The sequence below is a fragment of the Thalassophryne amazonica genome, chromosome 1, assembly GCF_902500255.1.
Source record: "Thalassophryne amazonica chromosome 1, fThaAma1.1, whole genome shotgun sequence".
Taxonomy (NCBI): Eukaryota; Metazoa; Chordata; class Actinopteri; order Batrachoidiformes; family Batrachoididae; genus Thalassophryne; species Thalassophryne amazonica.
Window position 1 is genome coordinate 166,993,693 of NC_047103.1, and position 15,602 is coordinate 167,009,294.

Below are 15,602 nucleotides of genomic sequence, written 5' to 3' on the forward strand. Positions count from 1 at the left end.
GACTCGGACCTCCTCCTTAGCTTGGGAGCCGGGAGGAACCGAGGAACCGAGACACTCCCGATGGCAGGTTTCGCTCCACTGAACCACCACCCCGGACGGCCAATCAATCCGGGGATTGTGCTTAAGCATCCATGGAAACCCTAAAACCACACGGGAGGTGGCCTGAGTCACGAAGAACTCGATCACCTCCCGGTGGTTGCCTGACACTACCAGAGTTACTGGAGGTGTCTTGTGTGTGATTGGTGGGAGTAGGGAGCCATCTAGTGCTCGAACCTGCACAGGCGAGGTAAGAGCCACCAGAGGGAGCCCTATCTCCCTGGCCCATCTGCTGTCAAGCAGATTCCCCTCAGAGCCCGTGTCCACCAGTGCTGGGGCCTTCAGGGTCGAATCCTCAAACAGGATCGTGACTGGGAGTCGTGTAGCAATGTGGGTGTGTCCCACGTGAATGTTTTGGCCCACCCCTGGCCCAGTCTCTAGGGGCGGGCGTTGGAGTTTAACCGCTCGGGGCATTCGTTTGCCATATGCTCACTCGAGCCACAAACGTAACAAGCTCCGTGGGCCCGCCTCCTTTGTGCTCCAGGTGCCCTAAATGTTGCCCTGCTCGTGTCCATAGCTTCGTCAGCAGGGGGAGCCGTAAGCGCACGGAGCGCCGGAACAGAGGAGCGTGGGGACGGCGGAACTCGATCGGACCCGGAAGGGAGAGGGACGACCCGTGCCTGGCCACGCCCTTCGCCTCGTTCCCGACGGCGTTCTTCTAACCGGTTGTCAAGCCGTATGACTAGATCAATGAGCCCATCTAGATCCCGCGGTTCGTCCTTAGCCACCAGGTGCTCTTTTAGGACCAGAGACAGTCCGTTTACAAAGGCAGCGCGGAGGGCAGTGCTATTCCAGCCGGATCTCGCAGCCGCGATGCGGAAGGCGACTGCATAGGCAGCTGCGCTCCGACGTCCCTGTCGTATGGACAGTAATGCGGTTGAAGCGGACTCTCCTCTGTTGGGATGATCGAACACCGTTCTGAGCTCCCGTACAAACCCGTCGTATGACTGAAGGAGCCGTGAGTTCTGCTCCCAGAGCGCTGTAGCCCAAGCGCGTGCCTCCCCGCGAAGCAGATTTATCACATAAGCTACCCTGCTAGCATCATTTGCTTACATCACGGGACGCTGAGCGAAGACGAGCGAACATTGCATAAGAAAGTCCGCGCACGTCTCCACACAGCCTCCGTACGGTTCTGGAGGGCTTATGTAGGCTTCTGGGGACGGAGGAAGGGACCGTTGAACGACCAGAGGAACGTTGCTTTCGCGCGCAGGGTCCTCAGGAGGGAGAGCCGCACTTGTGCGGCGAGAGCCTCCACCCTGCGGTTTAGGAGCACGTGCTGCTCGGTCATTAAGTCGATCCGAGAGGTGAAAGCGGTGAGGATCCGCTGCAACTCACCGATTACCCCTCCCGAAGCCTCCGCCGCGCCTTGGTCTTCCAGTGGCCGTTCAACAGCCGGTTGACGCCCCTCGGGGTCCATGACGCTGGCCGAGATATCCTGTTGTGAAAGTGTAGGAACACGGACCCACAACAGGGGGCGCAATGAACGGACAATGGAGGAAGATAAATAACAAGGTTTACTATTGTGAAACAAGCACAATAAGTACAACAATCACAATTTGGGGTCGAATTTGCTGGTGTCGTGTGGGCAGGCTCGAAGGTAGGAGACGCCCGTCTCAGTCGAACCGGAACCACCCCGATCTCCTCTGCCACCGAACCCTGGAAATACTGGAACCGCCAAGTCCCGAATTCCCAGGTGGCCACTGCCTCCGCTCGTCGGATCCGGTACTGCTGGCAGGAGAGAGCAACAACACACAGGTGTGATGCGACAGCACCCAGTAACGAAGAGGGGAGAAGCCGCCTCCACCTCTTGTCAATGCACAACAGGAAGGTGAGTACTTATCCAAGCAATATAGCTTTTAGCAGTCAACAATCCTGAAAAGGTTTAACAAATGATTAGCTGGTTAATCAGAATAAGAATGCAGAGATACTACCTCAGTCTTAGGCGATATCTCGGCACTGAGGTGGAGACGCCGTCCTCCTGATATACCTTGGTGCCGAGTAGAAACAGCTGTGTCCAATAATGGGTGACAGCTGTCACCCTGGCTGCTCATCTCAGGTGGCGACGCCCTCTGGTGCCTGGAGCCCGCACTCCAGGCAGGGCGCCCTCTGGTGGTGGTGGGCCAGCAGTACCTCCTCTTCAGCGGCCCACACAACACTAACAGCATTTCATTTTTAAATCTGCCATTGAGCATTAAACTCTGGATGAAAAACATCATAAATCAAACATTTTAAACTGTTTTAAACCTGTAAGAGCTCTGTGTGGCTGTTAACTAACAAAGTTGAACCAGCGTTTTGTGTGTGAACGTCCGCATTAAAGCAACTTACTTTGGTACGAAAAGTATTTAACGATATTTCACCTACAGGTGTTGCTGAGCTGGAGGAAACATGAACGAGGCTGTTTTATTCCTCATGTCACAGAAGAACAAAAAGCTAATCCGTGTGCTGTGGATGTGCTGATAGCATTGTTTTTCCTTGCCGGTATAAAAAAAAAGAAGCTACTTACAGACCAAGTCAGTTACATCAAAACAAAAAGGATCAAAGTGCAATTCATCAAGACTTTTTAAAAAATTGCATGTTATAGGTCACTCACTCATCTTCAACCGCTTTTCCGGGTTTGGGTTGTGGGAAAAGCGGTATAGGTGTTATAATTAATTAATGTAAATTATTGTATGTAAATTATTTTGACAGCCACAATAGTTAAGTGTAAACTGTTTAAAAAAAAAATACACAGATGAAGTTTTACCATGAGAATGGACAGTAGATACCACCTGTGAATCTCTTGTGCAGATAGCAACCATGCTAGCTACCTAGCATAGCTGAGCTCCTACAATATGTGCAGTGGTAGCTAGTTAGCAGGTAGCAGCCTTGAAAACAGTTTGACCTTGTTTCTAAGCAAATAAGGTATTCTTTTAATATGTGCTCATTCTGTAAAGCTCGTTGGTTCGTTATTTTATTACAAACTTTTTTATTTTTTTTATTTATTTATTTATTTATTTCATTCATTTAAAAGAAAAAAACAGAAAAGCAGAAATAAAGCATCTCCATTACCAGAATGAAAAGGAGCAGAGAGAAGAACAAGTCTTATATTTTCTGCCCCTTTTTACAATACAATCTTTCAATATCCAGCGTCATTTTTCAACATTATTTAACAGATTGTATTTCTTTAACTTGTCACATACCACTGACTTATTTCATAATTATGACCATTATTAAATAGATTACATCTCTGACAGGTTACATTTTTAAACTTAAAACATTTTATACATTATTAACAAATTACATTTTTTTTTAACTTCCTTACAGCCCACTAACTTATTTTATAGTTTCATACTTACTTAATACATCTAGTTTAATACGTTTTTTAAATAATTTAAGCGACCTTAATTCTTTAATTTCTTTGTTGAGATTGTTCCATAATTTTACACCATTTACTGCAATACTCCGTTCTTTTACTCTGGTTCTGTATCTTGGTTTTCTAAAGACTTCTATTCCTTTCAGTTTATAACTACTTACTCTTTTCTCAAACATATTTTGAATGTTTGTTGGTAAAGTATTTTTATTTGCTTGGTACATTGTTTGTAATATTTTCAAATTGACCAAATCACGAAATTTAAGTACCCTGTACTTAATGAACAATGGATTAGATGGATCTCTAAAACCACTGTTGCTAATCACCCTTAAAGCCCTTTTCTGCAGAATAAACAAAGGTTGTATATAAGTTGTATATGTTGATCCCCAGATTTCTACACAATAAGTTAAATATGGGAAAATCAATGAATTGTACAATGTTAATAAACCATAACTATTTAATGAATATTTTACTTTATGCAAAACAGCAATGGCTTTCGCTATTTTTCCTTTTATGTAATTTATGTGTGACTTCCATGTAAGATCTTCATCAATTATGACTCCTAAAAATTTCATTTCTTTTACCCTTTGTATATCCATTCCATCTATTTGTAATGACACGTTATTTTTTTTTTGCTCTGTCATTAAACAATATGAAATTTGTCTTATTAATATTTAGTGACAGTCTGTTTATATCAAACCAATGCTTAACCTTTTCCAATTCTGTTTTTATCACTTGTGCTACTTCCTGTATATCTGATCCAGAGTAAAACAACGTTGTATCATCAGCAAATAAAATGCTACCAAGCACATTAGATACATTCACAAAATCATTGATATACAAAATAAACAGTTTGGGTCCAAGTACTGATCCTTGTGGTACTCCATAAGCAATATTACACAATTCTGATTTGATATTATTTATCTGAACAAACTGTTTTCTGTTTTCTAAGTAGCTTTTTACCCACTGATGTGCAATACCTCTTATTCCATATTGTTGTAACTTGTGAAGCAATCTTGAGTGGTCAGTAACATCAAAAGCTTTTTTCAAGTCAATAAAAATACTTACAAAATAATCCTTATTTTCTATTGTTGTTGATATTTTCTCTATTAATTCCATATTTCAACAAAGCAGTCGTGAAATTTGTGTGTGATGATAGTTATCCACAACTCGCTCTGTCAACAAAGCTTCTAGAAATAGTTTTCAGGTGTTTAATCCCTGACATGACCTCAGTGTTGCTGTCTGATTCTCAGGGTGTAGACGTGGAAGACGTCCCGTCTGACTGTCTCACTGCCACTGACATTTACCAACCAGAGACGCCAACCAGCGTTCAGATTTACCAGGTACAACATTTTATTTACGAGGTCTGTGATGAAAAAAGCGGTCCTTTTTATTTTTTTCAAAAAATAAATGGATTTGATTCATATGTTTTTACGTCAGACATGCTTGAACCCTCGTGCGCATGCGTGAGTTTTTTCACGCGTGTCTGTGACGTCATTCGCCTGTGGGTAGGCCTTGAGTGAGGAGTGCTCCACCCCGCCCGTCGGAATCTCTTTGTCTGAATAGCCACTGCGGACGGCGCGCGTTGCTTTATCAACATTTTTTCTGGACCTGTGAGGGATATCCGAGTGGACACTATTGGAGAAATTAAGCTGGTTTTCGGTGAAACGTTTAACGGCTGATGAGAGATTATGGGGTGTTTCTGTCGCTGTAAGGACTTCCCACGGAGCGGGACATCGCGCAGCGTTTCCAGGCGCCGTCGTCAGCCTGTTTCGACCTGAAAACATTCTAATTTAAGGCTTAATTCACCCAGGATGTTGTGAGAGAACAGAGAAGATTCAAAAGAGGCCGGCATGAGGACATTATGCAGACATTCCACTGTTTAAGGACATTTTTTAATGAAAGACGTGCGCGCAAATTCGTCGAGTCGTTTCCGTGACGACTCGGCAAATCTGTGTGCGCCGCAACAGGAAAAACACCTCCGTGTTGAAAACCATTTGTAAAATTCAGGCGGCTTTTGATGGCTTTCAACAAGTGAGTAATTGAGAAATTGTTTAACAGCTTGGGCATGTTCCAACTTGCCCGTTAAGGTTTCCAACCGAGGTGTTTTTCCTGTCGCGACCCCCCGTGGTCGGGTCCGGCCCGACATGCGACTCTGCCCGCACGTTCTTTCATTACAAAATGTCCGTTAACAATGGAATGTCCGAATAAACTCCTCATGCCGACTTCTTCTGAAAGTTCTCTGTTCTCTGACGACTTCCTGGGTCAACAGAGCCTGAAATGTGGAAGTTTTCAACTTGAAACGGCGAGACGCTGCCGCCTCGAAGCGCAGATCGCCGTCAGGCACCGTGGGCCGTCCTTACGGCGACACTACCAGACCAAAATCTCTCATCAGCCGTTAAAATTTTTACCGAAAACCAGCTGAATTTATCGAATGGTGTCCACTCAGTTGTGCCTTACAGTTTTGAAAAAATTTTAATCAAACAAAGCAGCAGTCTCTGAGCCATTCCTAAACAATGAAAAAACGACGAGAGGGTGGGCGACTCCTCACTCAAAGACTGCCCACAGGCGAATGACGTAACCGACAGGCGTGAAAAAACTCTTGCATGCCCACGAGGGTTCAAGCATGTCTGATGTAATCACACATGATTCAAATCCATATGGTTTTTGAAAAAAATAATAAGGTCCGTTACTTTTATCACAGACCTCGTATAGTTAGGGCCTGAGTAGGACAAAGTCCTACAAGGACCCTATTGTAATTGTGCTGTTTATTATGATTGTTTTTAGATGATGGGATTGGTCAACAGTTTAAAATATACAACATATCAAGATTTTAATATGAATTTAATCATTTGTATAGAAGCCTACAAATAGATTTAAAAATAAAGATAATTGTTTAATTTTGTATGGTGCATCCGGAAAGTATTCACAACGCTTCACTTTTTCCACATTTTGTTATGTTATAGCCTTATTCCAAAATTGAGTAAAGTCATTTTTTCCCTCAAAATTCTACTCACAATACCCCATACTGACAACATGAAAAAAGTTTTTTTTTCCTTTTTTCTTTTTTTGCAAATTTATTAAAAATAAAGAAAAGAAGAACTCACATGTATTTAGTATTCACACCCTTTGCTCAATACGTTGTTGATGCACCTTTGGTAGCAATTACAGCTTCATGTCTTCTTGAATATGATGCCACAAGCTTGGTGCACCTATCTTTGGGCAGTTTTGTTCATTCCTCTTTGCAGCACCCCTCAAGCTCCATCAGGTTGGAGGGTCGGTGCACAGCCATTTTCAGATCTCTCCAGAAATGTTCAGTTGGATTCAGGTCTGGTCTCTGGCTCGGACACTCAAGGACATTCACAGAGTTGTCCTGAAGCCACTCCTTTGATATCTTGGCTTAGGGTCATTGTCCTGCTGAAAGATGAACCGTCACCCCAGTCTGAGGCCAAGAGCGCTCTGGAGCAGGTTTTCATCCAGGATGTCTCTGTACATTGCTGCATTCATCTTTCCCTCAATCCTGACTAGTCTCCCAGTTCCTGCCACTGAAAAACATCCCGACAGCATGATGCTGCCACCACCATGCTTCACTGTAGGGATGGTGCCTGGTTTACTCCAAACATGACGCCAAAGAGTTCAATCTTTGTCTCATCAGACCAGAGAATTTTCTTCTCATGGTCTGAGAGTCCTTCAGGTACCTTTTGTCAAATTCCAGGCGGGCTGCCATGTGCCTATTACTAAGGAGTGGCTTCCATCTGGCCACTCTACCGTACAGGCCTGATTGATGAATTGCTGCAGAGATGGTTGTCCTTCTGGAAGGTTCTCCTCTCTCCACAAAGGAATGCTGGAGCTCTGACAGAGTGACCATCAGGTTCTTGGTCATCTCCCTGACTAAGGCCCTTCTTGCCCAATCGCTCAGTTTAGACGTGCATCCAGCTGTAGGAAGAGTCCTGGTGGATCTGAACTTCTTGCATTTACAGATGATGGAGGCCACTGTGCTCATTGGGACCTTCAATGCAGCAGAAATGTTTCTGTACCCTTCTCCAGATTTGTGCCTCAAGACAATCCGGTTTCAGAGGTCTACAGATAATTTCTTTGACTTCATTCTTGGTTTGTGCTCTGAAATACAAGATTAGATCAGATTAGATGTATTGGCCCCCATAGGGAAATTTGTCTTCACCGACTGTACAATACATTGTACATAACAAGACAGACAATGCAATAAATGCAATAGCACATCACAGGACAGACAGCAACAATATCTCAACAACTGTGGGACCTTATATGTAGACAGGTGTGTGTCTTTCCAAGTCATGTCCAGTCAACTGAATTTACCACAGGTGGACTCCAATTAAGCTGTAGAAACATCTCAAGGATGATGAGTGGAAACAGGAGGCACCTGAGCTCAATTTTGAGCTTCATGGTAAAGGCTTTGAATACTTATGTACATGTGATTTCTTAGGTTTTTGTTGTTGTTGTTGTTCGTTTGTTTTATAATAAATGTGCAAAAATGTAAAAAAAAAAAAAAAAAATCACATTCTCATTATGGGGTGTGTAGAATTTTTGGGGAAAAAATGAATTTCATCTATTTTGGAATAAGGCTGTAACATAACAAAATGAGGAAAAAGTGAAGCGCTGTGAATACTTTTCAGATGTACCGTATTGGTTTTGTGGAAGCTTTGTAATAATAATGATAATAATAATAATAATACTATTCAAGCATTTAAAAATACTAATCAGTTCGTTGAAAAAAACAGACTTGCTGTTATGTTTCTTATTTTCGCAAAATAATACAAAATAATAATAATAATAATTCAGGCAGCAGATACGTTTGTAGAACAATGAGGAAAGTTGTTTGTACATTGTTTTTTAAAATCAAATTTACTCTGTGTACCTGTTCAAGTGTAAATCAGAGTGTTGAATATTTCAGTCATAGTTTGAACTTCCCGTGTTTCCACCAGGAGGTGCCTGAGGGTCAGAACCAGGACGACGTGGTGGGCCGTCCCATAATGCACCTGTCAGCTCTGAAGCAGGCGACGGGTGAAGCGGCATTCTGTGACGACACGCCGCTGTACGAGAACGAGCTCTACCTGGCGCTCGTTACCAGCACCAAGGCGAACGCTCGCATTCTGTAAGAGACACTTCCAGCGTGCACGTGTGTGACACACACACAATCTGTGTGACCCTGTGTGTGTGTGTGTGTTGCAGCTCCATTGACACCTCAGTGGCGGAGTCCATGCCCGGCGTCAGGTGTTGCTTGTTCGCTGGCGACGTCCCGGGCAGCAACCATACTGGACCCGTTGTTGATGACGAGACCGTTTTCGCCGACAGTGAGGTCAGTGGGTGTGGCCGTGGGCAGTTGTGGGTGTGGCTACCAATTTGAGTTTCAGTAGAAAGTGTATTTACTGTGTGTGTCTGGTTTGTTCAACGAGCTGTGTTCTGTCTTACTACAAGTATTACAGAGTCCTGTAGAAGTTACATAATTACAAAGTCTGAATACTATAAGTAAAAAAGGCTTGAAATTAATGTTAAAACTTCATGAAAACACATCATAATATCACACAAAGATATTGTATTAATATAGCTTCATACACGAAGACGTGAAGAAAAATATGAAGAAAAAAGAAAGGAAAAAAGTGGAAAAAAGAAAGAAAATAAAACAGAATTTTTTTTTTGTTTGATAAGAAAATGTTTGCCACAATTTCCGAGGCATTTCCTGACTGTGTTCAACAATATGAAATATTGTTTACACCGAATCATCTGTCCATAGAAGAAGGATAAACTTCTATAATCTGCATGATTTTATTGTTGATTAAAGTGTTTTTGGAGATAATGTTTCGAATGTTTTTGAAGTTGTTCATGTTTGATAAAATTTTCCTGTTAAGTCTGTTGACTTAAGTTCTTGTTAACAGTTGCCAAAACTGGCATCATCACATTGTTACCTCCGCCAACAAAGTGGGTTTGTTTGTTTGTAAACAGCCTGGAGGTCACAGTTTTTCATATGTCATTCTGAAATTGTTACAAATGATTCATATCCTAATAGACAGGAACTGATTCAATTTTCAAGGTCATAGGTCAAAGGTGAAAGTCAGGAACAATCTTGGAAAAATTGGAAAAATCCCTATCCTTTAACATTGAATGAATTTTCAAAAATTCATAACTCTGTCAGCAAAGATTGAATTTCTTTCATATTTGACAGTGTTATGTAGGACGGGATCCTTTATCGACTGACAAAGTTTGATCCGGATCTGATCCAGATTACAGATTTTATGGTTGTGTTATATGGCTGGGGGGGCCTGGCTGCCGGTTTGTTTGTCTTTTTGTTTTCCTCCCAGGTGGCGTGCATTTGGGACTGAGTGGCTGTGTTGCTGAGGCTGTCAGGACCTCACCCTGATCACCTGCGACTCGTCAGGACTCACAGCTGAGGTGCATCTGGATGGATTGGAGCATGTTGGCATTTAAGACTGGAGTGCACAGTGTGTATTGGCCAGAGACTACTGTTATGTGTCGGTTCTCCGAGCTGCGTCCGACACATAACAGTAGTCTCTGGCCAATACACACTGTGCACTCCAGTCTTAAATGCCAACATGCTCCAATCCATCCAGATGCACCTCAGCTGTGAGTCCTGACGAGTCGCAGGTGATCAGGGTGAGGTCCTGACAGCCTCAGCAACACAGCCACTCAGTCCCAAATGCACGCCACCTGGGAGGAAAACAAAAAGACAAACAAACCGGCAGCCAGGCCCCCCCAGCCATATAACAGGTTGTTTAAATTTAACATTGAAAACCCCATATATTTTACATTATATCTTAATCAAAAGTGCCCCAATCACACTCATATTTGAAAGTGAGGTGCAGACTGGCACTCACTATCACCTGACAAAGTTTGATCCTGATTGTGCATTTTGTGGACATTTGAATTTAATATTGAAAAGCCCATTTGATGTACATTTTGCATTATATCTTAATCAAAAGTGCCTCAATCACTTTCATTTGTGACAATGAGGTGCAAACTGTCACTCTCAATGAACAAAGTTTGATCCACATCTGAGCCATATTGAGGATTTAGCAGATACTTGATTTTAACATTGACAAGCCATTTTGATCTATATTTTGTATGATATTTTATCTTATGAAAAGCCACTTCTAACAGGAATTTGACCTTGAAAATTTTTCCAAGGTAAAAATTTGCAGAATTTTGTAGTTTTCTCTGGGCCCCTCCTCAATCAGACCGGGAGTGACATGTTTAGCCGCATGTTCTCCTTGAATTGCTGGCTGTCTGAGTGGTGTCCAAAAAATGAGGTGGGCTTCATAGATAATTGGCAAAGCTTCTGGGGAAAACCTGGTCTTGTTAGGAGAGACGGCACTTTGGATGGAGCAGCTCTCATTTCTAGAAATCTGGCCAATTTTATTAAACCCTCCAAACCGTGACTATCCAGGGTTGGGACCAGGAAGCAGAGTTGTAGTCTTACACACCTCTCTGCAGCTTCTCTCCCCCTGCCATACCCTCATTACCCCATCCCCGTAGAGACGGTGCCTGCTCCCAGACCACCAATAACCAGCAAAAATCTATTTAAGCATAAAAATTAAAAAAGAAAAAATAATATAGCACCTTCAACTGCACCACAGACTAAAACAGTTAAATGTGGTCTATTAAACATTAGGTCTCTCTCTTCTAAGTCCCTGTTAGTAAATGATATAATAATTGATCAACACATTGATTTATTCTGTTGTGAAAGTGTCGTGACACGGACCCACAACAGGGGGCGTTAATGAACGGACAATGGATAGGCCAAAAAGTAACAATTTAATGTTGTGAATCGCACAACGAAGTACAGACATATAAAAACAATATGGTGGAATGTCAATTATACACAAGGTGACGTGTGGGCAGGCTCGAAGATAGAAGATGTCTGGCGAGAGAAGAGCCGGATCCCACACAGCTTCCACCACCAACGGACCTGAAGAACACCGGAGCCGCCAAGCCCTGCGCCCCAGGTGGCCACTGTCTTCAGCAGTCAGACCCGGTACTGCTGGCAGAGAACAGAAACAGTATTGATGAGTGTGAGTTTGTACACTCAGTAATCCCACAGTCTGTGTTCTTTAAGGAGGGAGCACCTCCACCTCCAATCACACACTCGCGTGCAGCTCCTGTTTAGCCACTTATCTGGTTTGGGGTGTGAGGCAAAGCCGTCGCAGTCCACACCAAACGCCAATCCCACAGATAAGGACACACCACAGGAAAACGGCTGCAAAGAAGTTCAGATTATTACTTAATGTAAGTCAGCAGAGAAGTTACCTGAATGGTAGTTGATTTCTCGGCGAGGAGGTGGAGTCGCAGTCCGGCCTTTATGGAGATGGTGATGAGTTGACTGAGTGACAGCTGGTGCTGATGAAGAGTGACAGCTGTCACTCCCAGTGGCTCTGGCGCCCTCTCGTGCTTGAAGCCCGCACTCCAAGCAGGGCGCCATCTGGTGGTGGTGGGCCAGCAGTACCTCCTCTTCAGAGGCCCACACAACATATTCTGCCTTACAGAAACCTGGTTACAGCAGGATGAATATGTTAGTTTAAATGAGTCAACACTCCCGAGTCACACTAACTGTCAGAATGCTCGTAGCACGGGCCGAGGCGGAGGATTAGCAGCAATCTTCCACTCCAGCTTATTAATTAATCAAAAACCCAGACAGAGCTTTAATTCATTTGAAAGCTTGACTCTTAGTCTTGTCCATCCAAATTGGAAGTCCCAAAAACCAGTTTTATTTGTTGTTATCTATCGTCCACCTGGTCGTTACTGTGAGTTTCTCTGTGAATTTTCAGACCTTTTGTCTGACTTAGTGCTTAGCTCAGATAAGATAATTATAGTGGGTGATTTTAACATCCACATAGATGCTGAGAATGACAGCCTCAGCACTGCATTTAATCTATTATTAGACTTAATTGGCTTTGCTCAAAATGTAAATGAGTCCACCCACCACTTTAACCATACTTTAGGTCTTGTTCTGACTTATGGTATGGAAAGTGAAGACCTAACAGTATTCCCTGAAAACCCCCTTCTGTCTGATCATTTCTTAATAACATTTACATTTACTTTAATGGACTACCCAGCAGTGGGGAATAAGTTTCATTACAGTAGAAGTCTTTTGGAAAGCGCTGTAACTAGGTTTAAGGATATGAGTCCTTCTTTGTTATGTTCTCCAGTGCCATATATCAACACAGTGCAGAGTAGCTACCTAAACTCTGTGAGTGAGATAGATTATCTTGTCAATAGTTTTACATCCTCATTGAGCACAACTTTGGATGCTGTAGCTGCTCTGAAAAAGAGAGCCTTAAATCAGAAGTGCTTGACTCCGTGGTATAACTCACATACTCGCAGCGTAAAGCAGATAACCCGTAAGTTGGAGAGGAAATGGCGTCTCACTAATTTAGAAGATCTTCACTTAGCCTGGAAAAAGAGTCTGTTGCTCTATAAAAAAGCCCTCCGTAAAGCTAGGACATCTTACTACTCATCACTAATTGAAGAAAATAATCAACCCCAGGTTTCTTTTCAGCACTGTAGCCAGGCTGACAAAGAGTCAGAGCTCTATTCAGCTGAGTATTCCTTTAACTTTAACTAGTAATGACTTCATGACATTCTTTGCTAATAAAATTTTAACTATTAGAGAAAAAATTACTCATAACCATCCCAAAGACATATCGTTATCTTTGGCTGCTTTCAGTAATGCTGGTATTTGGTTAGACTCTTTCTCTCCGATTGTTCTGTCTGAGTTATTTTCATTAGTTACTTCATCCAAACCATCAACATGTCTATTAGACCCCATTCCTACCAGGCTGCTCAAGGAAGCCCTACCATTAATTAATGCTTCGATGTTAAATATGATCAATCTATCTTTATTAGTTGGCTATGTACCACAGGCTTTTAAGGTGGCAGTAATTAAACCATTACTTAAAAAGCCATCACTTGACCCAGCTATCTTAGCTAATTATAAGCCAATCTCCAACCTTCCTTTTCTCTCAAAAATTCTTGAAAGGGTAGTTGTAAAACAGCTAACTGATCATCTGCAGAGGAATGGTCTATTTGAAGAGTTTCAGTCAGGTTTTAGAATTCATCATAGTACAGAAACAGCATTAGTGAAGGCTATAAATTATCTTCTTATGGCCTCAGACAGTGGACTCATCTCTGTACTTCTCCTGTTAGACCTCAGTGCTGCTTTTGATGCTGTTGACCATAAAAGTTTATTACAGAGATTAGAGCATGCCATAGGTATTACAGGCACTGCGCTGCGGTGGTTTGAATCATATTTATCTAATAGATTAGAATTTGTTCATGTAAATGGGGAGTCTTCTTCACAGACTAAGGTTAATTACGGAGTTCCACAAGGTTCTGTGCTAGGACCAATTTATTCACTTTATACATGCTTCCCTTAGGCAGTATTATTAGAAAGCATTGCTTAAATTTTCATTGTTACGCAGATGATACCCAGCTTTATCTATCCATGAAGCCAGAGGACACACACCAATTAGTTAAACTGAAGGAATGTCTTACAGACATAAAGACATGGATGACCTGACCTCTAATTTCCTGCCTTTAAATTCAGATAAAACTGAAGTTATTGTACTTGGCCCCACAAATCTTAGAAACATGGTGTCTAACCAGATCCTTACTCTGGATGGCATTACCCTGACCTCTGGTAATACTGTGAGAAATCTTGGAGTCATTTTTGATCAGGATATGTCCTTCAATGTGCATATTAAGCAAATATGTAGGACTGCTTTTTTTGCATTTGCGCAATATCTCTAAAATTAGAAAGGTCTTGTCTCAGAGTGATGCTGAAAAACTAATTCATGCATTTATTTCCTCTAGGCTGGACTATTGTAATTCATTATTATCAGGTTGTCCTAAAAGTTCCCTGAAAAGCCTTCAGTTAATTCAAAATGCTGCAGCTAGAGTACTGACGGGGACTAGAAGGAGAGAGCATATCTCACCCATATTGGCCTCTCTTCATTGGCTTCCTGTTAATTCTAGAATAGAATTTAAAATTCTTCTTCTTACTTATAAGGTTTTGAATAATCAGGTCCCATCTTATCTTAGGTACCTCATAGTACCATATCACCCCAATAGAGCGCTTCACTCTCAGACTGCAGGCTTACTTGTAGTTCCTAGGGTTTTTAAGAGTAGAATGGGAGGCAGAGCCTTCAGCTTTCAGGCTCCTCTCCTGTGGAACCAGCTCCCAATTTGGATCAGGGAGACAGACACCCTCTCTACTTTTAAGATTAGGCTTAAAACTTTCCTTTTTGCTAAAGCTTATAGTTAGGGCTGGATCAGGTGACCCTGAACCATCCCTTAGTTATGCTGCTATAGACTTAGACTGCTGGGGGGTTCCCATGATGCACTGAGTGTTTCTTTCTGTTTTTGCTCTGTATGCACCACTCTGCATTTAATCATTAGTGATTGATCTCTGCTCCTCTCCACAGCATGTCTTTTTCCTGATTCTCTCCCCTCAGCCCCAACCAGTCCCAGCAGAAGACTGCCCCTCCCTGAGCCTGGTTCTGCTGGAGGTTTCTTCCTGTTAAAAGGGAATTTTTCCTTCCCACTGTCGCCAAGTGCTTGCTCACAGGGGGTCATTTTGACCATTGGGGTTTTTCTGTAATTATTGTATGGCTTTTGCCTTACAATATAAAGCGCCTTGGGGCAACTGTTTGTTGTGATTTGGCGCTATATAAATAAAACTGATTTGATTTGATTTGAATTGGAAACTAGTGTTGGCGGAGGTTTACGCTCTACGACCGCGGTGCTCTAGTTATTATTGTCTTGTTCAGAGTAATGAAAGACATGGTTTGCAATAAAAATGAATATTTTATTTTGCAAATTTGACTTTTTTATGTTCATATTCATGGTGGAAAGAGTTGATTACTACTAGAAGAAAAATCATTTTTAAATTCATTCATTTGTCCCCATTTTCTGACAGTCTATGTTTTTGGTGCTCTGTCCACAGATGCGTTTCTATTTTTAAGTGTTACTTTAAAAAGACAACAGAAACAAAGAGCAGCCATCTGAGCAGATGGACAGATGTCTCATGTTGTGCTTGTTTTTGCCAATCGAGGGGTCTGGCTTTTAGTTGACACTAACAACTAGCAAGCGTCAAGAGGCTTTTTTTGAT

At 42.4% G+C, this 15,602-nt stretch overlaps 1 protein-coding gene across 1 annotated transcript in view; it reads left to right on the plus strand.

Annotated features, from left to right (window-relative positions):
• xdh (xanthine dehydrogenase) overlaps nucleotides 1–15,602 on the plus strand; it is a 145,075-nt gene that overhangs the window by 61,945 nt on the left and 67,528 nt on the right. Inside the window, exons 16-18 of the mRNA XM_034178855.1 lie at nucleotides 4,699–4,788; nucleotides 8,407–8,576; nucleotides 8,654–8,780. Coding sequence (XP_034034746.1) covers nucleotides 4,699–4,788; nucleotides 8,407–8,576; nucleotides 8,654–8,780 — 387 coding nt within the window. The remainder of the gene's footprint in view (nucleotides 1–4,698; nucleotides 4,789–8,406; nucleotides 8,577–8,653; nucleotides 8,781–15,602) is intronic.